Here is a 26,754-nt window from a genome sequence, read left to right as displayed (position 1 = left end):
CATACCAGTGAGCTCAGTGTGCGCCGGGATGTTACTTCCGGCACAAAGGGGGCTTTTGTGCCGGAAGTAACATCCCGGCGCACACTGAGCTCACTGGTATGTGTGCTGCCGGGAAGCTGCACGTCAGCCGGTGGTCACCGTAAAAGAGCCACGACAGGGGAGCGAGTTGTCAGGTGAGTTGTGTTTTTATTTTTTTTATTTTCTGCTTTTCAGAAACGGAGGCTAAAATGGGATGGGGGGGGTCACATGAGGGGGCTAACATGGGGGGGGGGCAACAAAAGGGGGCTAACATAGGGAGGCAACATAAGAGGGATAATGGGGGCATCTATAAGGGGGATTTTATGGGGGCATCTATAAGGGGGATAACATGGGGGCCATCTATAAGGGGGATAACATGGGGGCCATCTATAAGGGGGATAACGGGAAGGGCATCTATAAGGGGATAACGGGAAGGGCATCTATAAGGGGGATAACGGGAAGGGCATTTATAAGGGGAACAACATGGGGGGGCATCTATAAGGGGGATAACAGGGGCCATCTATAAGGGAGATTACATGGGGGGCATCTATAAGGGGGATAACATAGGGGCCATCTATAAGGGGAACAACATGGATGGGCCATCTATAAGGGGGATACATGGGGGCATCTATAAGGAGGACTACACGAAGGGGGGCGTATACAATAGGGCATGCACAGAGGGATGCATGTATTATAGTGGTCTACACATATACTTTTAGGGGGGTCACATAGACTCAGTCTACCAACCAAATGAGGGCACAAAGGGGCCAATACAGATGTGCAATTTGTAGAGAGATGAGGATGGTGACAGAGTGAGCAGCCTAACATGTCTGTCTGGCAGATTCTGTGGATTCATGGCTCAGAGAAGTTCTCATAATGGCCCAGGACAGAAGATGAAAAGGGAAGAACTCTGATCAAAGAAGACGTCCCCTGTGCGTCACTAAATATAACTGCACTGTAATTAATATAGTGTACAGAGCTTGTGTAGAGCTGGAGCTGAGTACAGTGGATGTTATTCAGTAGCAGCGGTGGTGTTAGTCAGTATGTGGTGGTATTAGTCAGTAGCAGCAGTGGTGTTAGTCAGTATGTGGTGGTATTAGTCAGTAGCAGCGGTGGTTTTAGTCAGTATGTGGTGGTATTAGCCAGTAGCAGCGGTGGTGTTAGTCAGTATGTGGTGGTATTAGTCAGTAGCAGCGGTGGTGTTAGTCAGTATGTGGTGGTATTAGTCAGTAGCAGCGGTGGTGTTAGTCAGTATGTGGCGGTGTTAGTCAGTATGTGGTGGTATTATCCAGTAGCAGTGGTGGTGTTAGTCAGTATGTGGTGGTATTATGTGTTACTTGTTATCTGGTACTGTGTTTTATTGGTCTTAGTATACTGGATTTGGTCAGTAACAATATGGTGGTGATGGTAGTGATTGTGGTGTGGCGGTAATATTTGCCTCTTGTATACTGGTATTATTGGTAATATTGGTCTCAGTATACAGGATTTGGTCAGTAACAGTATGGCGCCAATATGTATGGTAATAATATTTCCTATATACTGGTATTATTGGTAATATCGGTCTTGAGATATACCGATAGCATCGCTTGGTCGAGAAAGGGGGGTCCCAAGTTGACCTCTTGCACCAGGGCCCAAGAGACATTAGCTACGCCCCTGGGCAGAATGACATAAAGAATAAATACAGTCAGTCCAACCAAGATAATGTCTGCGTAACTAGAGAATTCAAGTGACACAATGTATATTAAATAATACCACATTTCTATACAATAGAATATGTATATACCATATTGTCTTATAAACCAAGAATAAATAGGAGCAAAGTCTAATAAACGTACAGTGAGTCAGAGCTGAGATTCCTTCCTTCTGGATGTCTTGTATCCGTATCTAATGTCCAAAAGGCCTCCCTGTTGTACAATCATACCTCCCAACTTTTGCTGAGAGGAAAGAGGGACATTCACAGCAATGTGCTATGCCCCCTATAGCCACGTCACATATTAACATTACATAAAAAAACAAATATTATCACTAGGGATGGTCCGAGCCGAGTTCGGTTCGGGTTCGTACGAACCCAAACTCTCGGTAATGATTCCTGCTGTCTGCCCACTCCGTGCAGAGGGCAGAGATCCTTTTTATCTCCCACATAATATAGCCCCCACTTATAGCCCCCCTTTGTTGACCCCCCCCCCCCGTGTATCTCCAACATAGTATAGCCGCCCCCTTCCCCCATAGTACCTTCTATGTATAAAATAAAAAACCCAAACGGATACTCACTTCTCACCTGGCTCCCCTGTAGTCTCCTCCTACTGTTTCTGGATACAGATGTCTGGTGCAGGCTTCCTGTTCCCCATGGCGCCTGCACCCTTCTCTCCTTCTTGGTTCCGGACATGACATCACATCTGGGTCAAGCAGAAGAGGAGTGCGGGCGCTGCGGGGCTGGAACAGGAAGCCTGCACCAGACGTCTGTGCGTTTCCTCCGCGGCCCTTCAGTGTTGGAGGCGGCAGAAGGAGCTGCCAGGCTACGGTGTCACTGTGAGCGCTCATTAGGTGTGCTCACAGTGAAAGGGTGCTAGTGAGCACCCGGCAGCCGCAGCTGCTGGTGAGAATGCCGGGGACGGGGCGGAGGGACAGAGGGACACATGGGGGCCATTCCGGGACGACGGGACATCCCCCCAAAACTGTGACTGTCCCGCCGCATCCGGGACGGTTGGGAGCTATTTACAATGTCTGTTCCTATTTTCCTCCCCTAACATTTCTGTTAACCTGTTCAAAACCAAAGAATAGAAAATGATTTCAATGACTATGGTGACATTCAGTAAAGTGTCTTTCTATAACTTTCTGTGTGATGTCAGGAGGGTGCTCTGCGAAGCCAGTTCTTAGGTTACCAATGGTAGAAGCCATATAGATGACACTGTGCACATCTGATGCAATAAACAATGTGCTGTGTATCACAATGGAGGAAGCAAATGGAGTCCGTCTCTGTGGATTTATACTGCATATTAGTTGCGTAGGGACAGACATTGTATCTGTTACCTCCACAAGCAAAAAAGCCCTTCGGTTTCCGCCACCGTTTTGTGTCTAACTTGCCTTAGAATAGTGGGTGAAATAATGTTGCCGATAGATGTCCCTGTCCTGGCCACCACTCTGCAGCCGCCCCTAAGGAGACCCTGCACCACTTCATCCTGACGCTATATCCGTAAGTTCTTCATACAATAGTTTCTACTATCATTGCATTGTTTACTGTATGGAGTGGAGAAGCCGGGTAGAAGGTTACAAGTACCGCTATTATCAGGGAATGTGCTTGGGGAAGGCGATTCCTTGCAATCTTTAGGATTAGCTATATGTCTAAGGGTACTATTACTTGGAACCATATGCTGAATGGGCCCTATCCAGCCGATTATCGTTCCGTGTAAAAAGACAACGATCAGCCGATGATCGTTGTCATCGGCTGATCGTTGATATAGGTTCTGACCTATAATTGTCAGGCGCCGACCGTGCATTGCTACGTGTAATAGCGGTGCGTGGCGGGCGCTGACGGTATGCAAAGAAGAATATATTACCTATCCAGGCTGCAGGGCTCCTCTTGCGCTCTGTTTCTCCCCGGGTCCCGTGCGCTCCAGCTTCAGAGCGGCCTGTCTAACCTGACAGGCCGCTCAGCCAATCGCTGGCCAGGACCGCTGCATCCAGTGATTGGCTGAGCGGCCTGTCAGCTGAGACAGGCCGCTCTGAAGCTGGAGCGTGCGGAACCGGGGAGAAGCAGAGCGCAAGAGGAGCCCTGGAGCATGGACAGGTAATGTATAAAGTTTAAACAAGGGCTGCAAGGACATTGGTAATGATGTCCCTGCAGCCCTTGGTAAAGATTACCGGGCCGTGTAACAGACCCAGTAAACGACCCTAAGGGTTCTATTCCACGGGCCGAGGAGGGCCCGATCAACGATGTAAACGAGCGCCGATCTACTAGATCGGCGCTCGTTTACTGGGCCTATTCCACGGCCCCGATGATTGTTAAGCGAGGTAATTTATAATTCTGTCGCTCCCTGCTATTCCACTGCGAATGCGCGGGTGGCGAACGATGATTTTAGGTCTGAACCTAAATGAACGATCAGCCGATGACACGATCATCGGCTGATCGTTCTCTCTATTCCACGGAGCGATTATCGCTCCAATTCGGCCGATTATCGCTCCGTGGAATAGGCCCTTAACTCTGGTTAACATCCAAGCGGCACGGCCATGTTGTTTCAGTCTGGCATCAAGAGTATCAGCCTTCTCCAAGAAATCCCTATCATCCAAACATGTCCTTTTATTCCACTGCGGGGATTGCTTTTATTGTCTTATGAACTTATGAGGGTGGATACTTCGGACTTGTAAAGTGCTGACTAGTGAAACTTATATTTAAATGGTTATTGTCAATGTAGGAGACAAAGCCCAAGACGGACCCCACATTGTGACCCGACACAAGAAGGCAGTCAGCAATGTGGCGCCCGAACCGGACAATGTCCCCAATAAAGGATTAACATCAGAAAAAAGAGAAATTTCCTCCCACCAAGATATATAAAGATTGGCTAACACAGGAGAGAAGCAGGGGCCCTTCTGTGCTGCTGTAATCTGTAAGAAAAGGTGACCTTCAAACATAGAAAAGCATTATAACAGAAAGTCCACTGCTTAGACAATAAATTTGTTCATCTCCACAGAATATAAATTGGATCTAAATAAGTGATGTTTTAATGCTCTTTAATGAGCCACTGTAATGGTGCGTTTACACAGAGAGATTTATCTGACAGATCTTTGAAGCCAAAGCCAGGAACAGACTATAAACAGGGAACAGGTTATAAAGGAAAGCCTGGTGTCTATCCTCTTTTCAAATCCATTCCTGGCTTTGGCTTAAAAAATCCATCAGATAAATATCTCTGTGTAAACGCACCATAAGCTGGGTTCCTACCTTAAAGCCATGTTCAGACCTTGTAAAAGACTGGCCGTTCCGTGACCCGGTCGGTCTCAGAAAAGATCATCCCAGCCAGTACTGCAGTACCAGCCAGAAGATCTTTAGCGCCGCTGAGTTCTGATGTGGGCACATCAGTGTGCGCCCGCATCAGAACTCCCCACAGCATGCAATGGAGCGTGCAGCCGGAGCCGCTCGCTCCATTGTGTGAACTTTCCCCTTCCCCATTTTTTCTCCTCCCCCCCTTCACCCTTCACTCTATTTTTCTTTAACCCATTCTTTGTCTTCTCTTCCTGTAATATTTTTCTACCTTTTCCCCTCTTCTCACCTCTTTTTCCGGTTCCTTGTCTATTTAAAGGAACACACTCGTTTTTAATTATGCTGTGATCGAGGCTTTGGCCGAAACGCGTCTAGCGTGCGTGAGCCATCACCATGGTAAGTACCTTGGTAAGAGAGGAGACCATGAAGCCAAAAGTCACTGAGATCCATAGATCCTGTGTACAGATGGGAGAAACTTCCAGAAGGTCGCCATCACTGCAGCCCCCAGTCGTGGCTTTATGGCAGAGCGGCCAGAGAGAAGGCGCTCCTCAGTAACACACTATGAGGTCAAATGTGTGGCATCTATAAGGTTAAAGGGGTAGTGTGGCGCTTATCATTTATTCACAAAATAACACACATTACAAAGTTATACAACTTTGTAATGTGTGTTATGTATGGGAATAGCCCCCTTCCCTGTGTTTCCCCCCACCCACGCTAGACCCGGAAGTGTTGGTGCACTTCCTTACCGCGTTTGTGTCGACCCCAGTACGCCATCTTGTGACAATGACGTCGTCTTCGAGAGGCCGGTCGAACCGCTCCATCCGTCCCTCATGCCGGCCCCCCTATGCCGCGCCATTAGCTGCTCAGCCGCGATTGGCTGAGCATAACTGTGAGCAGCTTTTGTATATCAGTGGCGGCAATGATAGTAAAGTGATCAGATGAGATGAGGAGTCGCACATACTGATAAACAGCTAATACAGTGGTGCCTTGGATTACGAGAATAATTCGTTCCAGGACCGCGCTTGTAAACCAAAGCAAATTTTCCCATAAGAAATCACTGATATTCAGACAACTGGTTCCACACCCCAAAAATATATTTTTTTAAATTCTGAATAACTGGTAAAACAGATAAAACAAACATATATAAACATATATAAATACAAACATATAGAAAACTGCATATGTCATACTATAAGTTACTGTACCGTATCGCAATCAGCATGTGGTGTATAATGTATAGTAACTGCATTAAAAAATGAAGTATTGTATAAGTTTTGCCACTAGATGTCACTATGTCTATTTATGTATATATGTTGCACAGCTGTAGTCAGCTGAATTGCATTTTGCGAATCTGTGCACCAATGAGAGAGACTCTTTTCTTCTACCTATCTCTATTTTCTTTTCTTCTCACTCTCTCTTCTCCACCACTCACAGGAGCGGTTACATACACCCTGTAGGAAGTAGTCACATGGGGAGAGGAAGTGTAGGTCAGTTATTTCTGTTTCTCTGAGGAGCAAGACACACAGACCAGGCATCACTGCTGAGTTTAGCTAGGAGCCTGGCTCTGCCAGGTTCCCTTTCCGGGACAGACCGGCTGTAGTATTTTGACACATATGGAGAATACAGAGACTTTCTTTCTAAAAGCAACACTTTTACTAACTATGCAGTGCTAAACACTAATGAGAGGACAAGGTATAGGACATCTCAACCCACGCCGTGAAGATATCTACACAGTGCAGGACAGTATGCTAGATAGAGGAACTGATTCGAATAGAGCAAAGCAGCCAAGAGCCTACGTACTCTATCTCGCAGCGCAGGTGACACCGGATAATTTCAGACACTTTGCTCATCTCAGGTAACTAGCACTGGGGCTTGTGTCACCCTGGCAGGATGGGTAACTCGACACTACAGGGCAGAAGGTGGTTTATAGCGACAAAGGTCGAAACATGGGCACAAGTATTCTTCTTCTTTCAAGTATTCACTTCTAAAGTATTCTTCTTCTTCCGACAGAGCACAGTACTACATTGGGTTGGGACTATCAAGACAAACTCCTCTCCACTCTTCTGAACTCTCTACTCTTCTCAGCACGCAACCAAGTCGGCACTGCCATTCTACTCACTACCTCAGTATCTCTCAGCACAGATCCAGTGAAAGCAAGTCTGTATCAGTCACGTATTATATTATTTACCTGTATCACAGAAGACTTGCCAGTAAAAGAAAGTTTATTTATTTTACTGGGACTCAGTGATCATTGCACTAGCACCTACACACAAGCTGCACCGCCCCTGGGTCATCTCCCCTTTCTGTGGGTGGCCATACTGTCAGTCCGGGTGGGTCATATGTCCACTCCGGACCACCGTGATAAGCGCCCAAGGGACCCATCCCAACCCTGCAGGTCACCGACCATTGGGGAAAAGTATAGCCAGCCACACATTGAAAGCAAGTGTGCCTTCATACCTGTCTGCTGAGTTAGCACTGGCGTCAGAACAACCTCCCACCTGGCTGAGCTATATTCCACCAACCCACCACCACCACAGTAGTGGCGTCACACAGTACCATCTAGCAAGTGACCGGTCGCAGTACAGCAGCGCCCACTTCACAGGCACATTATAGCAGCAGTGTGTATAGCCGAGTGTAAGTGCAGGCACATTATAGCAGCAGTGTGTATAGCTGAGCGTGAGTGCAGGCACATTATAGCAGCAGTGTGTATAGCTGAGCGTGAGTGCAGGCACATTATAGCAGGAAAGGAGAGAATGGGAATAACAAGGGATGACAGAGACTGCAGGGAGCATGAAGGAATGAGCAGGGTATAGGGTGAGCACAGTATAGCAGCACTCTCTATCTGGGGAGAGAGGGGTTACAGCTATGAAGAGATTACCTCCACAGTCCTGTCCCCTGATGCAAGCCCTAGCCTGAGGTGGATCTGCTATGATTTTAAAGGTGAGGTAGACTTCCTGGGTCAGAGTACAGGGCTGTAGACCCCACTATGCAGACCATGCCCCTCCCCCACTCCCGCTCCCACCCAGTACAGGGAGCTCTTACACCAAAGCGATGCTCTTACACCAAGTCACAATTTTGAAAAACTAAGAGCTCTTCTTGCAAAATGCTCTCAATCCAAGTTACTCTTAAACCGAGGTACCACTGTATCATCTGCACACATAAAATACAAAGCTTACAGTATAAAAATTACCTAAAACACCATAACAGTAGAATACAATTGAGGAACTGTAAACTGCTGTCTACAACTGCAACCAAAGGGGAAGTTTGGTGAGATGACTGTGATCAGCTCCTTCTCCAGATAAGGGGGGGGGGGGGGGGGGGGGGGGGTAGTCCGCCTATCAGACATATTATGGTATATTTTATGTAAATAAAGGTTGCATTCATGTAATCATAATAATGTAACGCCCACCCACTTCCCACCACTGAGACCGTCATGGGTCCTGGTAACCCCGCACTGGCACTGGGGACTATACACAACCCTCAACACCTGTGAGTATCAGTTTCACACTTAAGTGTATACTTCAGCTCAGCAGACAGACGATACCTGCTGTTTGGGGGGGGGGGAGGGGTAGCTGAAGTATCGCTTTAAGAATTAGGGAGGCTGCTGAGCTCTTGGAAACTGTCAGTGCAGCAAAAACGTTTTTTTCACGTTATCCTCATCTGCTCCTCCGCACAGTCCTGTCTCTGAGCTCTACAGGCCGCTCTTTTCTCCTCCACACAATCCTGTCTCTGAGCTCTACAGGCCGCTCTTTTCTCCTCCACACAATCCTGTCTCTGAGCTCTACAGGCCGCTCTTTTCTCCTCCACACAGTCCTGTCTCTGAGCTCTACAGGCCGCTCTTTCCTCCTCCACACAGTCCTGTCTCTGAGCTCTACAGGCCGCTCTTTCCTCCTCCACACAATCCTGTCTCTGAGTTCTACAGGCAGCTCTTTTCTCCTCCACACAATCCTGTCTCTGAGCTCTACAGGCCGCTCTTTTCTCCTCCACACAATCCTGTCTCTGAGCTCTACAGGCCGCTCTTTTCTCCTCCACACAATCCTGTCTCTGAGCTCTACAGGCAGCTCTTTCCTCCTCCACACAGCCCTGTCTCTGAGCTCTATGCGATGCCCTGGCCCCTAGGGGCCACTCCGCAGTGTAGATGGTTCTAACAGGCAGGAACCGGGGTAGCTGTAGGATATAAGGTTGTCACGGTGTAGGCACGAGGGTGATACAGCTGGAAACCGGACTCCTGACCATGCGGGAATACTGGGCATGCGATTCCTCGTTGTCCTTAGTCAGGGCACCAATTATCACACCAATGCCAAGGTTCAGAAACAACGGTAGTTGTATATTTATTGTAACGGTGGTAACTAATAGCAACAGTCTCTCCGGATGCAACCGGGAATAAGGCAATCTTGAATAAAGCAGAGTAATGGGTGATGCTGCAATAGGCTGTGAGAGTAGCGTGCTGAATGATGGGAGTAGTAGTGAAACTGAAGTTGAGATGCTGGGTGGAATGAGACTTGAATGGAATACTTGCTGTTGATGATTAGAGAAGATGATGAGAAGAATGACTGAAGAATCGACACCCAGATGAGAATCTTGAGACTTGAGACAGGAACACAGCCAGTGGACTGGAGCAGCAGAGCACACGCAGGCCTCTCTCTTAGCAGGGAGAGAGGACAGACACACTTGTCTCCCTGAAGGAGGAGGACAAGACTGAGGTAGAACAGGAAGTCACATGGTAACCCCAGCCAAAGCTCGATGACCATTGGAGTTACCATGGAAGCAGGGCACAGTCACGTGACGTCCAGCCATTGCATCATCACACCACTAGGCACATACAGAGAAATATACATGAGAAGTACCATACTTGAACACTGGGGGGCGACATAATACCATTAAGCACTGATACCTGAATAGATATACAAGAAATGAATGGAATAGCAGACCTGAATACTGAGAAGGGTGACACAATACACGCAGTTTGCAGTGGGCCATAGCTTTCCAGTACAGAACTGGTTATAATACAAGTGCGAGCATGAGAAGGGCTGTTCTGGGACACTGCATACAGGCAGCTCTTTCCGCCTCCACACAGTCCTGTCTCTGAGCTCTACAGTCAGCTCTTTCCTTCTCCACACAGTCCTGTCTCTGAGCTCTACGGGCAGCTCTTTCCTCCTCCACACAGTCTTGTCTCTGAGCTGTACAGGCAGCTCTTTCCTCTTCCTCCACACTATCCTGTCTCTGAGTTATAAGTCTTAGATGCCGTTGTTGCCGTTCTAATTCCACAAGTATTAAGAGGTTATCCAGGACAAGAAAAGTACACAGCTACTTTCTTAAAAAAACAGCGCCACCCCTGTCCTCAGGTTGTGTGTGGTATTACAATTCACCTTCATTTACTTCATTCAAACAGAGTTGCAAAACCCGCACCTAATCTGATGACAGGAGTGGTGCTGCTTCTTTTTCAATTCGTTTGGAAAACCCCTTTAACTTCCCAACTTCCCAAGTGTTGACATTTTTTTAGAAATAGAATTTGCTCACAAAGTCCTAAAATGCCTAAAGCAAAAATGAAGACCTTGAAAAGAACACAACTCTAATACTACAAATAGCCGATGGAAATTAATAAGAGATTAAAATGTCAAAATTTTTCAGTGATCTTTAATGTGAACGTGTAACCGATCACATCTCTAATCCGTAATCCTGCGATATTTTTTTTGTTCTCTAATTTTTACATCTAGATGGGGAGGGGGCGACTTTCTAGCACTTTTTGTTTTACATATATTTCCTGTGAGAGTCTGCAGGCTCCCATACGTGGGGTTATCTCTATGCCTTTTTGTTTCTGCAAATACATGATAGGCGATAGGAGGTTTCCCGGCAGTAAGCAGGACGCCCTGTTAACTTCTCGCTCTCTGAACTTATATCATGAACTTGAAGCATAAGGGGGTCGCTGTGGCTGTGGCATTTGTATACTTTGGAGGGGTGAGTACAAGATATTGTTGCTAAACCTTGTATTGTTCTGCACTGACAGATCTAGGGGGTCTTATCATAGTTAGGGACAGACACCTCAATTATATAGAGACCTCGGGGTCTGGGTGTAAGTCTCTTTGTTTATCTCATATTGACACACTGAAATGTACTGTCCCTCTAATCAACTGATATACTGTGCCCCCTAATCACCTGTACTATACTGTGCCCCCTAATCAGCTGTAATATACTGTGCCCCCTAATCAGCTGTAATATACTGTGCCCCCTAATCACCTGTACTATACTGTGCCCCCTAATCAGCTGTAATATACTGTGCCCCCTAATCAGCTGTACTATACTGTGCCCCCTAATCAGCTGTAATACACTGTGCCCCCTAATCACCTGTACTATACTGTGCCCCCTAATCACCTGTACTATACTGTGCCCCCTAATCAGCTGTAATATACTGTGCCTCCTAATCAGCTGTAATATACTGTGCCCCCTAATCAGCTGTAATATACTGTGCCCCCTAATCACCTGTACTATACTGTGCCCCCTAATCAGCTGTAATATACTGTGCCCCCTAATCAGCTGTAATATACTGTGCCCCCTAATCACCTGTACTATACTGTGCCCCCTAATCACCTGTACTATACTGTGCCCCCTAATCAGCTGTAATATACTGTGCCTCCTAATCAGCTGTAATATACTGTGCCCCCTAATCAGCTGTAATACAATGTGCCCCCTAATCAGCTGTAATATACTGTGCCCCCTAATCACCTGTAATATACTGTGCCCCTAATCACCTGTAATATACTGTGCCCCCTAATCAGCTGTAATATACTGTGTCCCCTAATCAGCTGTAATATACTGTGCCCCCTAATCACCTGTAATATACTGTGCCCCTAATCACCTGTAATATACTGTGCCCCCTAATCAGCTGTAATACAATGTGCCCCCTAATCACCTGTTATATACTGTGCCCCCTAATCACCTGTACTATACTGTGCCCCCTAATCAGCTGTAATACAATGTGCCCCCTAATCAGCTGTAATATACTGTGCCACCTAATCACCTGTAATATACTGTGCCCCCTAATCAGCTTTAATACACTGTGCCCCCTAATCAGTTGTGCTATGTTATTATACTATACTATTAAAGGACGACTATATATATATATTGTGGACAGGTCGCTGGTAAAGTGCTCGAGGGGATGTACATCTCACCCAGGTTAATACATAGCGTGAGATGGTGAGTCCAGGAGGCATCTGTGCTCAGCAGTGTTATGCTGCTGAGCTATTATTTATTATTGCCGGGCCTGGACTTACATGGAATGGCAGGTAGGTTTTGGTAGTGGGACTTGCCATTCCCTTCCCCCGATCCAGGTCAGGTTTAGGGGTCAGGTGTTTCTGACCCTAATCAGCCTGACAAGGTAAAAGCCCTGCAGAGGATCCAGTGTTTGCTCTCAGCCAGGGGTGAACAGCCTGCATGCTGGTTCTCCTGGGAGCAAGGAATACAGACGCTGCTGGAGCATATATATACCCTGCGGTTTCCAGGTGAAAGACGCACTGTTTGTCTAGTGTCAGATAGGTGAAGAAACCTGTTAGTAAGCGCCCAGACGGGCAAGACCTTTTTGTTTGTTTTATTCTTAAAGCCCAGTGTTGCTATATTTCTGTTATGGACTGTTTATACTGCAAATAAACGCCAAGCTGTTATTTTACAAGTCCAAGTCTGCTGTGAACTGTGTCCAAACACACCATCCCCCGGGAAGATCCCTACAATATATATATGGTAGAGATTGTCCCCATAGCCTTCCTCCATCTCCTCGTCCCGTATTGCAGTAATAACTGGGAAATACTTATCTATAGGAAATCCATGTGTTTATTACTAATGTATAATCTTCTCAGATTGTCCTCAGGTTCCGACCTTCAGATTCTGTGGAGAATTATAAACCTCCGGCCCCTATGAAGCACAATCCTCCTATGACCTCCCACCAAACCACAACTGTATCTCCCACCACCACTAACCCCAATTTCCAAAATCTTTTAGAACTGATTGACTGGCCGGGACCCCAGATTCCTGTCACTCGCTATAATTTCTCCACCAGCCCTACACATTGTAATTACTATCTGCTGAATCCACGGGAAGTCTACAGAACTGGGGAGAAACTGGAAGTGATCATCACCGCTCGGGACCACAATGGTCAACCAAAGCAATATGGTGGAGACTTCTTTCAGGCCAAACTACACTCACCGACACTGAAAGCCGGAGTGACCGGACATGTGACGGACTATAGAAATGGCAGCTACTTGGTCACGTTCCTTCTTCCATGGGCCGGAGAAGCCCAAGTCCAGATCAGGCTCATTCACTCCAGTGAAGCTGTTGATGTCCTGAAGAGGAAACGAGAAGATTCTCCAGGAAAGGTACAAGAAAAGTTCAGGAGATGTATGGTCATAGGAGTTTTATTGTAATGGCACCATTTCAGCTGCCTATAATGTATGGAGAAAACAAAGGAAATTATAATCAAAATATAGCAATTTATTAAGAGGGGGGGGGGGTTTGTTACTAGGGATGGTCCGAACCTGCCTAAGTTTGGGTTCGTACGAACCTGGACTCTCGGCAATGATTCCCGCTGTCTTAAACCTCCGTGGAGAGGGTGGGTAAAGCGGGAAGACTGCCTGGAAAACTGGGATACAACCTATGGCTGTGGCGGTATCCCGGTTTTCCAGGCGGTCCTCCCGCTGTATCGACCCTCTGCATGGAGGTTTAAGACAGCGGGAATCATTGCCAAGAGTCCGGGTTCATATGAACCCAAACTTAGGCAGGTTCGGGCCATCCCTAGTTGTTACTTATTTCTTTTTATTTTATAGCTTTCTTTATGAGGAAATTAAAAGTTTCTTGCTTTGTAATTTTAGGCCATGGCGCAAGAGACCGGCTGTTCCATGACCCAGCCAGGTCACGGAGCAACCGGTCTCTGAATAGATCATGCTGGCCGGTACTGCAGTACCAGCCGGATGATCTTTATGGCCGTACAGTCCTGATGCGGGCGCATTAGCGCGCGCCCGCATCAGAACTTCTCACAGCACACTATGGAGCGAGTGGCCGGATCCGCTCGCTCCATAGTGTGCACTGACATAGGTTTCTGCGGCCTCTATTCACTGAATAGCAGCCGCAGAAAACTGACATGTCAGTTGTTTGTGGCGCTGCAAGGGATTCCGGGCAGAGTGTATACTATGTGTATACTCTCCGGCCTGGATCCCATAGACAAATAGGCAACATATTTTTTCGTATTAACTATGGCCGCTGTTGCAATCGGCAACAATGGCTGTAGAAATACGGAAAAATATGATGTGTGAACATAGCCTTATCCTGTTTTTTCCCCTTTGCAGGTCTATTTTTTGGGGTATTTCCAGCTTAATGGTGACAGTGAGGTGACGGAGTGTAACCTGGAGGTGTCAGGACAGGACGTGTGCACCTATGAGGATCCCAGCACTGGAGACATCTGGCAGTGCGTGCGACCAAAGAATCTGCCATGTAACACCCTGGTCTATCACTCCATGGGTGGATACCGCACTGTGACCAACCAACTCGAGGACGCTCTACTAAGCAGGTGAGTGTAGGAAGCAGTGGCATGATATCAATGTGCCCACTTATGTGCGTTGAGAAGATTAGCCGAACTGTTCAGGTTCAGCACCTTTCTCCCAACCTGAACACACGGCATTTGGAGAAGTTGGATGCCACGCTAGGGCTGCAAGGAAAACATGGATACAGCCTATGGATATGTCCATTTTTTTTCACAACTCCCTAGGGCGGCATTCAACCTCTGGGATTCAAATGCTGAGGGTTCGGAGGAACGTTGCCGAACCCAAACTGTTTGGCAAGTCCACTCAACAATAGTTATCTGTAGTTAAAAATTACTGCCTCAGGCCGTGTTCCCGCTGCGTAAGACACCGGCCGTTCTGTGACCCGGCCAGGTCACGGAACAGCCGGTGTGAGAGAAGATTATCCCAGTACTGCCATACATTGAGTGAATAGTACTGCCATACATTGAATGAATAGTACTGCCATACGTTGAGTGAATAGTACTGCCATACATTGAGTGAATAGTACTGCCATACATTGAATGAATAGTACTGCCATACGTTGAGTGAATAGTACTGCCATACATTGAATAAATAGTACTGCCATACGTTGAGTGAATAGTACTGCCATACATTGAATAAATAGTACTGCCATACGTTGAGTGAATAGTACTGCCATACATTGAATAAATAGTACTGCCATACGTTGAGTGAATAGTACTGCCATACATTGAGTGAATAGTACTGCCATACATTGAGTGAATAGTACTGCCATACATTGAGTGAATAGTACTGCCATACGTTGAATTAATAGTCATGACTTATTAATGCCAATGTCATAGAGTACCTGAAAATATCACTGAACGTTGACTGAATAATGCTGTAAATACACCCATTTGTGCACTGTTGTGCCACTAGATGGCAGTGTTTTGTTAAGGTTGTAACAACTGTAAATGAGCACCTATCTGCTAGATCGTCGCTCGTTTACTGGTCCTATTACACGGCCCGATAATCGTTTAACAAGGGCTGCAAGGACATTGTTACCGATGTCCTTGCAGCCCTTGCTTAAACGATATACTTTACCTATCCACGCTCCAGGGCTGCTGCTGCGGTCCGCTTCTCCCCGGGTCCGGCGCGCTCTAGCTTCAGAACAGCCTGTCAGCTGACAGGCCCCTCAGCCAATCACAGGCTGCGGCGGTCCCGGTCTTGGCTGAGCGCCTTGTCAGCTGACAGGCCCCTCAGCCAATCATAGGCTGCGGCGGTCCCGGTCTGTGATTGGCTGAGCGCCTTGTCAGCTGACAGGCCGCTCTGGAGCTATAGCGCGACGGACCCGGGGAGAAGCGGACCGCAGCAGAAGCCCTGGAGCGTGGATAGGTAATGTGGATTGTCAGTCGCCGGCCATGCGACCTAGGGACTAGGGGGGGTATACTGACCTAGGGACTAAACTAGGGACTAGGGGGGGAGCAACTACAATATAGAAGGTGAAGACAAAGTAGATGGAGAGCTGGGGCTAGATTATGGAACTGGGGGTGGAGCGGCGGGAGGGGATAGAACAGACACTAGAGGAAAGAAAATATGGTCAAACATGTTAAACATATGCATACAAATGCCAGAAGCCTCACTAATAAAACTGAGAAATAAGAGCTGATAATGGTGGAAGAGAAATATGACATAGTGGGGATAAGCGAGACATGGCTGGATGAGAGCTATGACTGGGCGGTTAATCTGCAGGGTTATAGTCTGTTCAGAAATTACTGTAAAAATAAGAAAGGGGGAGGGGTCTGCCTATATGTTATATCCTCTCTTAATAATGTGGAGTCCTTTTGGGTGAAAATAAGGGAAGGGACGCAGAATAATAAAATACTTAAAGGAGGGAGTTATAAGTCTCCAAGTGTAATAGAAGAAGCAGAACATCTAATAAGACAAATAGATGAGGCAGTGAAGCAGAATGAGGTCATTATTAACCAACCCCCAATATAAACTGGAAAGCAGAAACCTGCAGCTCCAGCAAAGGAAACAGTTTTTTTTTTTTTTTTAAAGTAAAAAACAATTATCTTTCCCAACTAGTACAGGAACCAACAAGGGGCACTTCTGGACCTGATATTAATATCAAAGGTAGAGGTGTGTGTGTGTGTTTGTGGGGTCACCTAGGTAATAGTGACCACAACATAAAAAGTTTTCATTTATCCTTTACGGTCCTATCCTGGAAACTATAGGCCCGTAAGTCTAACATCTATAGTGGGTAAAGTATTAGAGGGATTTGTAAGAGGTGCTATACTGGAGTCAGGACAGGGGAGGTAGGGACAAGAGGATACAGTGGGCCCTAAAACTGTGCCCACCCACTGTCCCTACCTACTTGCCTCAATCGGCCCTAGGCAGCCGCGGACAACCACAAAGACATTCCCAATACTGAATAAGTGCAACACAGAACAAGACAGACAGACAAACACAAAAAAGGAAAGTCAACAAGCCAAGTCAGAACCAAATGAGCAACGCAGTACAAAATTAGGAAACAATTGCATAGTCAAAGGTCAGACAGGAGGTCAGGTAACAAGTCGAGCAAGCAGAGGAATTAGGAACTGGGATTGCAGGAATAGACAGGGGGAGCTAGGATCATGGTATGAACCTTAATAGCCAGCAGATAAGGACTGGCTTAGCTTTCATTTATGTTGATCAAGAGCCCGGTCTGGATCCCCATTGGACCGGCGCTCTGATCCTCAAGGTTCCGGACAGGCAGAGGAATATGTAAATCAAAAGACACTGCTCAGCTGCAGCAATCAAGTCTAGCAGAGCTCCGTGTAACTCCTGCATTGCCAGGAAGCTGAAAAGCATGGGGGTGGGTCACACAAAAGTAAAAACCAGGCCCAGTTCACACCAGGCAACTACACATTCCTGACAAATGGAGTATCTTACTAAAATTAATCTTATAACACCGCACCAGCATGGGTTTATGAGGGATTGGTCCTGTCAGACTAATCTGATCACCTTCTGGGGGAGGCTGTAGACGTTGTGTATCTGGACTTTTCAAAGGCATTTGATACTGTGCCGCATGGAAGGTTGGTCCATAAAATGAGGATGCTGGGACTAGGGGAAAATATATGTAAATGGTTAAGGAACTGGTTGAGTGATAGAAAACAGAGGGTGGTCATTGATGGAACAAACTCTGATTGGGTGACAGTTACTAGGGGGTACCACAGGGGTCAGTGTTCGGTCCACTTCTTTTTAACCCCTTAACGTCTCATGATGTCTCATGATGTATCTGGTACATCATGGTGGCGCAGGGGGGGTTCAGAGAGGGGTCCTGCCGCGACCCCGCTCTAAACAGCACGGCTCCCGGCTGCTATCTGTAACCGGGGAGCGCCTCAAACCTGACAGCTGCATTAGAATGCTTTGTACCTGTAGTCTCTGGTGTCTAGTGGGACAGATCTCCTCCCTGCAATGTGATTGTGGAGGGGAGATCCGTTCTTCTGGCCGGGCCGGGCCTCAGCGTTGCAATGACGCTGATCCCGGATCGGCAATACATTGCTCTGGCCTGCAGCAGGCCAAAGCAATGTATGACCGATCTAATGGATCTTTGCTGTGTATATACACAACATTGATCTCTATGAGAGATCAGTGCTGTGTATATACAAGTCCCCCAGGGGGACTTCTAGATAATGTAAAAATTAAAATAAAAAAGTGTTTTTATTAATAAATAATCCCCTCCCCTAATAAAAGTCCAAATTACCCCCCTTTTCCCATTTTATAAATATAAAAAAACAAACAAACATATTTGGTATCGGCGCATGCGTAATCGCCCGAACTATTAATTTTAATCACATTCCTGATCGGGTACGGTAAACGGCATAAGCGCAAAAGAAATTCCAAAGTGCAAAATTGCGCGTTTTTGGTCGCATCAAATCCAGATTAAAAAGTCACATATGCGCAATCAAGGTACCGATAGAAAGTACATGTCATGGTGCAGAAAATGACACCTCACACAGCCCCATAGACCAAAGGATAAAAACGCTATAAGGATGAGAATACAGCAATTTTAAACACCTTAAGATTTTAATATTTTAAAAGCCATCAAATAATATAAAAGTTACATATCATTGTAATTGTACTGATGTGAGGAACATAGATAACATGCCAGTTTTACCACAGGGCGAACGGCGTAACTACGAAGCTCCCTGAAATAAAAAAAAATTCCTTTTTTTTTTTATTTGAAATTTATTTGAAAATTTTTTTTCTGGTTTCACTGCATATTTTATGGAAAAATAATGCCTATCATTGCAAAGTACAATTGGTTCCGCAAAAAATAAGGGCTCATATGGGTGTCTAGGTGAAAAAATGCAAGTGCTATGGCCTTTTGAACATAAAGTGGAAAAAGCAAAAGTGCAGAAACGAAAATTGGCTTTGACCTTAAGGGGTTAATATTTTTACTAATGCGGTTCAGGGAAGAAAAAGAGTGCTGCACCTCACACCTATGGCTAATACTAGTACCTCTCGGCTGCATAAAAAACATCAGAATTCTGTATGTGAATTGATCAAGCCACACTGCCCCATGTACCGCGTGCAGGTATCTGATACACATGGGTCCCTACACTAAGTCCACACTGTGCCAGTCAGCGACCACCACCCCCGCAGGCGTGCACAGTCAGGGAAGGGAGGCCATGGAACGGCCCTGCAACCCCCATGCCACAGGACCAGACCCAAAAATGCCACACCAAAACCCAGCCAGCACCACCGGCGGAGGAAGCTGCCCCCAAACAGCACAAGTCTGGATAAGGTATTGCACTCACCATAGCTATCAAAGATAGAATGGGACAGACAGGAGGGAATAAAACCATGAGCACTCAGGTGTCTCCTGCTAATTGCGGTCATGTGGGTCTCACCAGGAGGAGTGCAAAACACGGAGAAAAGAGAGAAACAAAATACGGTTCAGGGAAGAAAAAGAGTGCTGCACCTCACACCTATGGCTAATACTAGTACCTCTCGGCTGCATAAAAAACATCAGAATTCTGTATGTGAATTGATCAAGCCACACTGCCCCATGTACCGCGTGCAGGTATCTGATACACATGGGTCCCTACACTAAGTCCACACTGTGCCAGTCAGCGACCACCACCCCCGCAGGCGTGCACAGTCAGGGAAGGGAGGCCATGGAACGGCCCTGCAACCCCCATGCCACAGGACCAGACCCAAAAATGCCACACCAAAACCCAGCCAGCACCACCGGCGGAGGAAGCTGCCCCCAAACAGCACAAGTCTGGATAAGGTATTGCACTCACCATAGCTATCAAAGATAGAATGGGACAGACAGGAGGGAATAAAACCATGAGCACTCAGGTGTCTCCTGCTAATTGCGGTCATGTGGGTCTCACCAGGAGGAGTGCAAAACACGGAGAAAAGAGAGAAACAAAATACGGTTCAGGGAAGAAAAAGAGTGCTGCACCTCACACCTATGGCTAATACTAGTACCTCTCGGCTGCATAAAAAACATCAGAATTCTGTATGTGAATTGATCAAGCCACACTGCCCCATGTACCGCGTGCAGGTATCTGATACACATGGGTCCCTACACTAAGTCCACACTGTGCCAGTCAGCGACCACCACCCCCGCAGGCGTGCACAGTCAGGGAAGGGAGGCCATGGAACGGCCCTGCAACCCCCATGCCACAGGACCAGACCCAAAAATGCCACACCAAAACCCAGCCAGCACCACCGGCGGAGGAAGCTGCCCCCAAACAGCACAAGTCTGGATAAGGTATTGCACTCACCATAGCTATCAAAGATAGAATGGGACAGACAGGAGGGAATAAAACCATGAGCACTCAGGTGTCTCCTGCTAATTGCGGTCATGTGGGTCTCACCAGGAGGAGTGCAAAACACGGAGAAAAGAGAGAAACAAAATACGGTTCAGGGAAGAAAAAGAGTGCTGCACCTCACACCTATGGCTAATACTAGTACCTCTCGGCTGCATAAAAAACATCAGAATTCTGTATGTGAATTGATCAAGCCACACTGCCCCATGTACCGCGTGCAGGTATCTGATACACATGGGTCCCTACACTAAGTCCACACTGTGCCAGTCAGCGACCACCACCCCCGCAGGCGTGCACAGTCAGGGAAGGGAGGCCATGGAACGGCCCTGCAACCCCCATGCCACAGGACCAGACCCAAAAATGCCACACCAAAACCCAGCCAGCACCACCGGCGGAGGAAGCTGCCCCCAAACAGCACAAGTCTGGATAAGGTATTGCACTCACCATAGCTATCAAAGATAGAATGGGACAGACAGGAGGGAATAAAACCATGAGCACTCAGGTGTCTCCTGCTAATTGCGGTCATGTGGGTCTCACCAGGAGGAGTGCAAAACACGGAGAAAAGAGAGAAACAAAATACGGTTCAGGGAAGAAAAAGAGTGCTGCACCTCACACCTATGGCTAATACTAGTACCTCTCGGCTGCATAAAAAACATCAGAATTCTGTATGTGAATTGATCAAGCCACACTGCCCCATGTACCGCGTGCAGGTATCTGATACACATGGGTCCCTACACTAAGTCCACACTGTGCCAGTCAGCGACCACCACCCCCGCAGGCGTGCACAGTCAGGGAAGGGAGGCCATGGAACGGCCCTGCAACCCCCATGCCACAGGACCAGACCCAAAAATGCCACACCAAAACCCAGCCAGCACCACCGGCGGAGGAAGCTGCCCCCAAACAGCACAAGTCTGGATAAGGTATTGCACTCACCATAGCTATCAAAGATAGAATGGGACAGACAGGAGGGAATAAAACCATGAGCACTCAGGTGTCTCCTGCTAATTGCGGTCATGTGGGTCTCACCAGGAGGAGTGCAAAACACGGAGAAAAGAGAGAAACAAAATACGGTTCAGGGAAGAAAAAGAGTGCTGCACCTCACACCTATGGCTAATACTAGTACCTCTCGGCTGCATAAAAAACATCAGAATTCTGTATGTGAATTGATCAAGCCACACTGCCCCATGTACCGCGTGCAGGTATCTGATACACATGGGTCCCTACACTAAGTCCACACTGTGCCAGTCAGCGACCACCACCCCCGCAGGCGTGCACAGTCAGGGAAGGGAGGCCATGGAACGGCCCTGCAACCCCCATGCCACAGGACCAGACCCAAAAATGCCACACCAAAACCCAGCCAGCACCACCGGCGGAGGAAGCTGCCCCCAAACAGCACAAGTCTGGATAAGGTATTGCACTCACCATAGCTATCAAAGATAGAATGGGACAGACAGGAGGGAATAAAACCATGAGCACTCAGGTGTCTCCTGCTAATTGCGGTCATGTGGGTCTCACCAGGAGGAGTGCAAAACACGGAGAAAAGAGAGAAACAAAATACGGTTCAGGGAAGAAAAAGAGTGCTGCACCTCACACCTATGGCTAATACTAGTACCTCTCGGCTGCATAAAAAACATCAGAATTCTGTATGTGAATTGATCAAGCCACACTGCCCCATGTACCGCGTGCAGGTATCTGATACACATGGGTCCCTACACTAAGTCCACACTGTGCCAGTCAGCGACCACCACCCCCGCAGGCGTGCACAGTCAGGGAAGGGAGGCCATGGAACGGCCCTGCAACCCCCATGCCACAGGACCAGACCCAAAAATGCCACACCAAAACCCAGCCAGCACCACCGGCGGAGGAAGCTGCCCCCAAACAGCACAAGTCTGGATAAGGTATTGCACTCACCATAGCTATCAAAGATAGAATGGGACAGACAGGAGGGAATAAAACCATGAGCACTCAGGTGTCTCCTGCTAATTGCGGTCATGTGGGTCTCACCAGGAGGAGTGCAAAACACGGAGAAAAGAGAGAAACAAAATACGGTTCAGGGAAGAAAAAGAGTGCTGCACCTCACACCTATGGCTAATACTAGTACCTCTCGGCTGCATAAAAAACATCAGAATTCTGTATGTGAATTGATCAAGCCACACTGCCCCATGTACCGCGTGCAGGTATCTGATACACATGGGTCCCTACACTAAGTCCACACTGTGCCAGTCAGCGACCACCACCCCCGCAGGCGTGCACAGTCAGGGAAGGGAGGCCATGGAACGGCCCTGCAACCCCCATGCCACAGGACCAGACCCAAAAATGCCACACCAAAACCCAGCCAGCACCACCGGCGGAGGAAGCTGCCCCCAAACAGCACAAGTCTGGATAAGGTATTGCACTCACCATAGCTATCAAAGATAGAATGGGACAGACAGGAGGGAATAAAACCATGAGCACTCAGGTGTCTCCTGCTAATTGCGGTCATGTGGGTCTCACCAGGAGGAGTGCAAAACACGGAGAAAAGAGAGAAACAAAATACGGTTCAGGGAAGAAAAAGAGTGCTGCACCTCACACCTATGGCTAATACTAGTACCTCTCGGCTGCATAAAAAACATCAGAATTCTGTATGTGAATTGATCAAGCCACACTGCCCCATGTACCGCGTGCAGGTATCTGATACACATGGGTCCCTACACTAAGTCCACACTGTGCCAGTCAGCGACCACCACCCCCGCAGGCGTGCACAGTCAGGGAAGGGAGGCCATGGAACGGCCCTGCAACCCCCATGCCACAGGACCAGACCCAAAAATGCCACACCAAAACCCAGCCAGCACCACCGGCGGAGGAAGCTGCCCCCAAACAGCACAAGTCTGGATAAGGTATTGCACTCACCATAGCTATGGCCCCCGTTCCCTGACTGTGCACGCCTGCGGGGTTGGTGGCCACTGACTGGCACGGTGTGGACTTAGTGTAGGGACCCATGTGTATCAGATACCGGCACGAGGTACATGGGGCAGTATGGCTTGATCAATTCATACACAAAATTCTGATGTGTTTTATATTTAGCCAAGCGGCACTAGTATCAGCCATAGGTGTGAGGTGCAGCACTCTGTTTCTTCCCTGAACCGCATTTTGTTTCTCTCTTTTCTCCGTGTTTTGCACTCCTCCTGGTGAGACCCACATGACCGCAATTAGCAGGAGACACCTGAGTGCACATGGTTTTAATCCCTCCTGTTTTTTCCCATTCTGTTTGCTGCAGCTATGGTGAGCGCAATACCTTATCCAGACTTGTGCTGCTTGGGGGCGACCTTCTCCGCCGGCGGTGCTGGCCGGGTTCTGGTGTGGTGTTTTTGGGTCTGGTCCTGTGGCATGGGGGTCGCAGGGCCGTCCCATGGCCCCCGTTCCCTGACTGTGCACGCCTGCGGGGTTGGTGGCCACTGACTGGCACGGTGTGGACTTAGTGTAGGGACCCATGTGTATCAGATACCGGCACGAGGTACATGGGGCAGTATGGCTTGATCAATTCATACACAAAATTCTGATGTGTTTTATATTTAGCCAAGCGGCACTAGTATCAGCCATAGGTGTGAGGTGCAGCACTCTGTTTCTTCCCTGAACCGCATTTTGTTTCTCTCTTTTCTCCGTGTTTTGCACTCCTCCTGGTGAGACCCACATGACCGCAATTAGCAGGAGACACCTGAGTGCACATGGTTTTAATCCCTCCTGTTTTTTCCCATTCTGTTTGCTGCAGCTATGGTGAGCGCAATACCTTATCCAGACTTGTGCTGCTTGGGGGCGACCTTCTCCGCCGGCGGTGCTGGCCGGGTTCTGGTGTGGTGTTTTTGGGTCTGGTCCTGTGGCATGGGGGTCGCAGGGCCGTCCCATGGCCCCCGTTCCCTGACTGTGCACGCCTGCGGGGTTGGTGGCCACTGACTGGCACGGTGTGGACTTAGTGTAGGGACCCATGTGTATCAGATACCGGCACGAGGTACATGGGGCAGTATGGCTTGATCAATTCATACACAAAATTCTGATGTGTTTTATATTTAGCCAAGCGGCACTAGTATCAGCCATAGGTGTGAGGTGCAGCACTCTGTTTCTTCCCTGAACCGCATTTTGTTTCTCTCTTTTCTCCGTGTTTTGCACTCCTCCTGGTGAGACCCACATGACCGCAATTAGCAGGAGACACCTGAGTGCACATGGTTTTAATCCCTCCTGTTTTTTCCCATTCTGTTTGCTGCAGCTATGGTGAGCGCAATACCTTATCCAGACTTGTGCTGCTTGGGGGCGACCTTCTCCGCCGGCGGTGCTGGCCGGGTTCTGGTGTGGTGTTTTTGGGTCTGGTCCTGTGGCATGGGGGTCGCAGGGCCGTCCCATGGCCCCCGTTCCCTGACTGTGCACGCCTGCGGGGTTGGTGGCCACTGACTGGCACGGTGTGGACTTAGTGTAGGGACCCATGTGTATCAGATACCGGCACGAGGTACATGGGGCAGTATGGCTTGATCAATTCATACACAAAATTCTGATGTGTTTTATATTTAGCCAAGCGGCACTAGTATCAGCCATAGGTGTGAGGTGCAGCACTCTGTTTCTTCCCTGAACCGCATTTTGTTTCTCTCTTTTCTCCGTGTTTTGCACTCCTCCTGGTGAGACCCACATGACCGCAATTAGCAGGAGACACCTGAGTGCACATGGTTTTAATCCCTCCTGTTTTTTCCCATTCTGTTTGCTGCAGCTATGGTGAGCGCAATACCTTATCCAGACTTGTGCTGCTTGGGGGCGACCTTCTCCGCCGGCGGTGCTGGCCGGGTTCTGGTGTGGTGTTTTTGGGTCTGGTCCTGTGGCATGGGGGTCGCAGGGCCGTCCCATGGCCCCCGTTCCCTGACTGTGCACGCCTGCGGGGTTGGTGGCCACTGACTGGCACGGTGTGGACTTAGTGTAGGGACCCATGTGTATCAGATACCGGCACGAGGTACATGGGGCAGTATGGCTTGATCAATTCATACACAAAATTCTGATGTGTTTTATATTTAGCCAAGCGGCACTAGTATCAGCCATAGGTGTGAGGTGCAGCACTCTGTTTCTTCCCTGAACCGCATTTTGTTTCTCTCTTTTCTCCGTGTTTTGCACTCCTCCTGGTGAGACCCACATGACCGCAATTAGCAGGAGACACCTGAGTGCACATGGTTTTAATCCCTCCTGTTTTTTCCCATTCTGTTTGCTGCAGCTATGGTGAGCGCAATACCTTATCCAGACTTGTGCTGCTTGGGGGCGACCTTCTCCGCCGGCGGTGCTGGCCGGGTTCTGGTGTGGTGTTTTTGGGTCTGGTCCTGTGGCATGGGGGTCGCAGGGCCGTCCCATGGCCCCCGTTCCCTGACTGTGCACGCCTGCGGGGTTGGTGGCCACTGACTGGCACGGTGTGGACTTAGTGTAGGGACCCATGTGTATCAGATACCGGCACGAGGTACATGGGGCAGTATGGCTTGATCAATTCATACACAAAATTCTGATGTGTTTTATATTTAGCCAAGCGGCACTAGTATCAGCCATAGGTGTGAGGTGCAGCACTCTGTTTCTTCCCAGAACCGCATTTTTACTAATGACCTTGTAGAGGGGCAACAGAGTAGAATCTCCATTTTTGCAGATGATACTAAATTGGGTAAAGTAATCAGCACAGAGGAGGATAATATCATATTACAGAGGGATTTGGAGAAGCTGGAGGCTTGGGCGGTGAAATGGAAAATGATGTTTAATGTGGATAAATGTAAGGTTATGCACTTGGAATAATAAGTACAGTTATGTGCTAAGCATTAAAACACTAGATAAAACTTCAAAAAAGGACCTGGGGGTATTAGTGGACAGTAACCTCATCTATAGTGATCAGTGCCAGGCAGCAGCTGCCAAGGCTAATAAAATAATGGGATACATCAAATAGCATAGATGCTAAAGATGAGAACATAGTTTTTTTCTCTTTATAAATCACTGTTTATCCCATAGACAATGAACAGAGCAGGGATGCAAATGGACATCCTGTACTTAATTCTGATGTAAGACTTTGGACCCCCATCCATAGTCAGACCCCCATTTATCCCCTATTCTTTGTATATAGGGTATATAGCTGCTATAGAAAGCTGTACACCTACAGTATAATGTGATTTCTTTTATATCCTGTTAAAAGCTATGGTACTGATAATATAGTGTTTTTGTTTTAAACTGTTTCTGATTTTCCAGCTCTGTCACTGATATAATTATCACTGGCTCGGTACCTACAATTATTGTCATGTCAGACAACAGCTCAAGAGGTAAGATCCTGTTGGATTATATGTTATACAACTGGACTTCTATCATCTATTGCAACTTCCTATGTATAATTTTCTGGAGAAATAAATACTATAATACCTCTCCTATATACAAGAATGTAACTACTATAATA

At 47.8% G+C, this 26,754-nt stretch overlaps 1 protein-coding gene across 1 annotated transcript in view; it reads left to right on the top strand.

Annotated features, from left to right (window-relative positions):
- The first annotated feature begins 10,840 nt into the window (after positions 1 to 10,840).
- Positions 10,841 to 26,754, top strand: part of LOC138769887 (NXPE family member 3-like) — a 28,272-nt gene continuing 12,358 nt past the window's right edge. The window contains exons 1-4 of the mRNA XM_069948625.1: positions 10,841 to 10,951; positions 12,844 to 13,359; positions 14,326 to 14,546; positions 26,553 to 26,623. Coding sequence (XP_069804726.1) covers positions 10,895 to 10,951; positions 12,844 to 13,359; positions 14,326 to 14,546; positions 26,553 to 26,623 — 865 coding nt within the window. The 5' untranslated portion in view covers positions 10,841 to 10,894. The remainder of the gene's footprint in view (positions 10,952 to 12,843; positions 13,360 to 14,325; positions 14,547 to 26,552; positions 26,624 to 26,754) is intronic.

Source organism: Dendropsophus ebraccatus, chromosome 1, assembly GCF_027789765.1.
Source record: "Dendropsophus ebraccatus isolate aDenEbr1 chromosome 1, aDenEbr1.pat, whole genome shotgun sequence".
NCBI lineage: Eukaryota > Metazoa > Chordata > Amphibia > Anura > Hylidae > Dendropsophus > Dendropsophus ebraccatus.
This window is presented reverse-complemented; position numbering and strand designations above follow the sequence as displayed.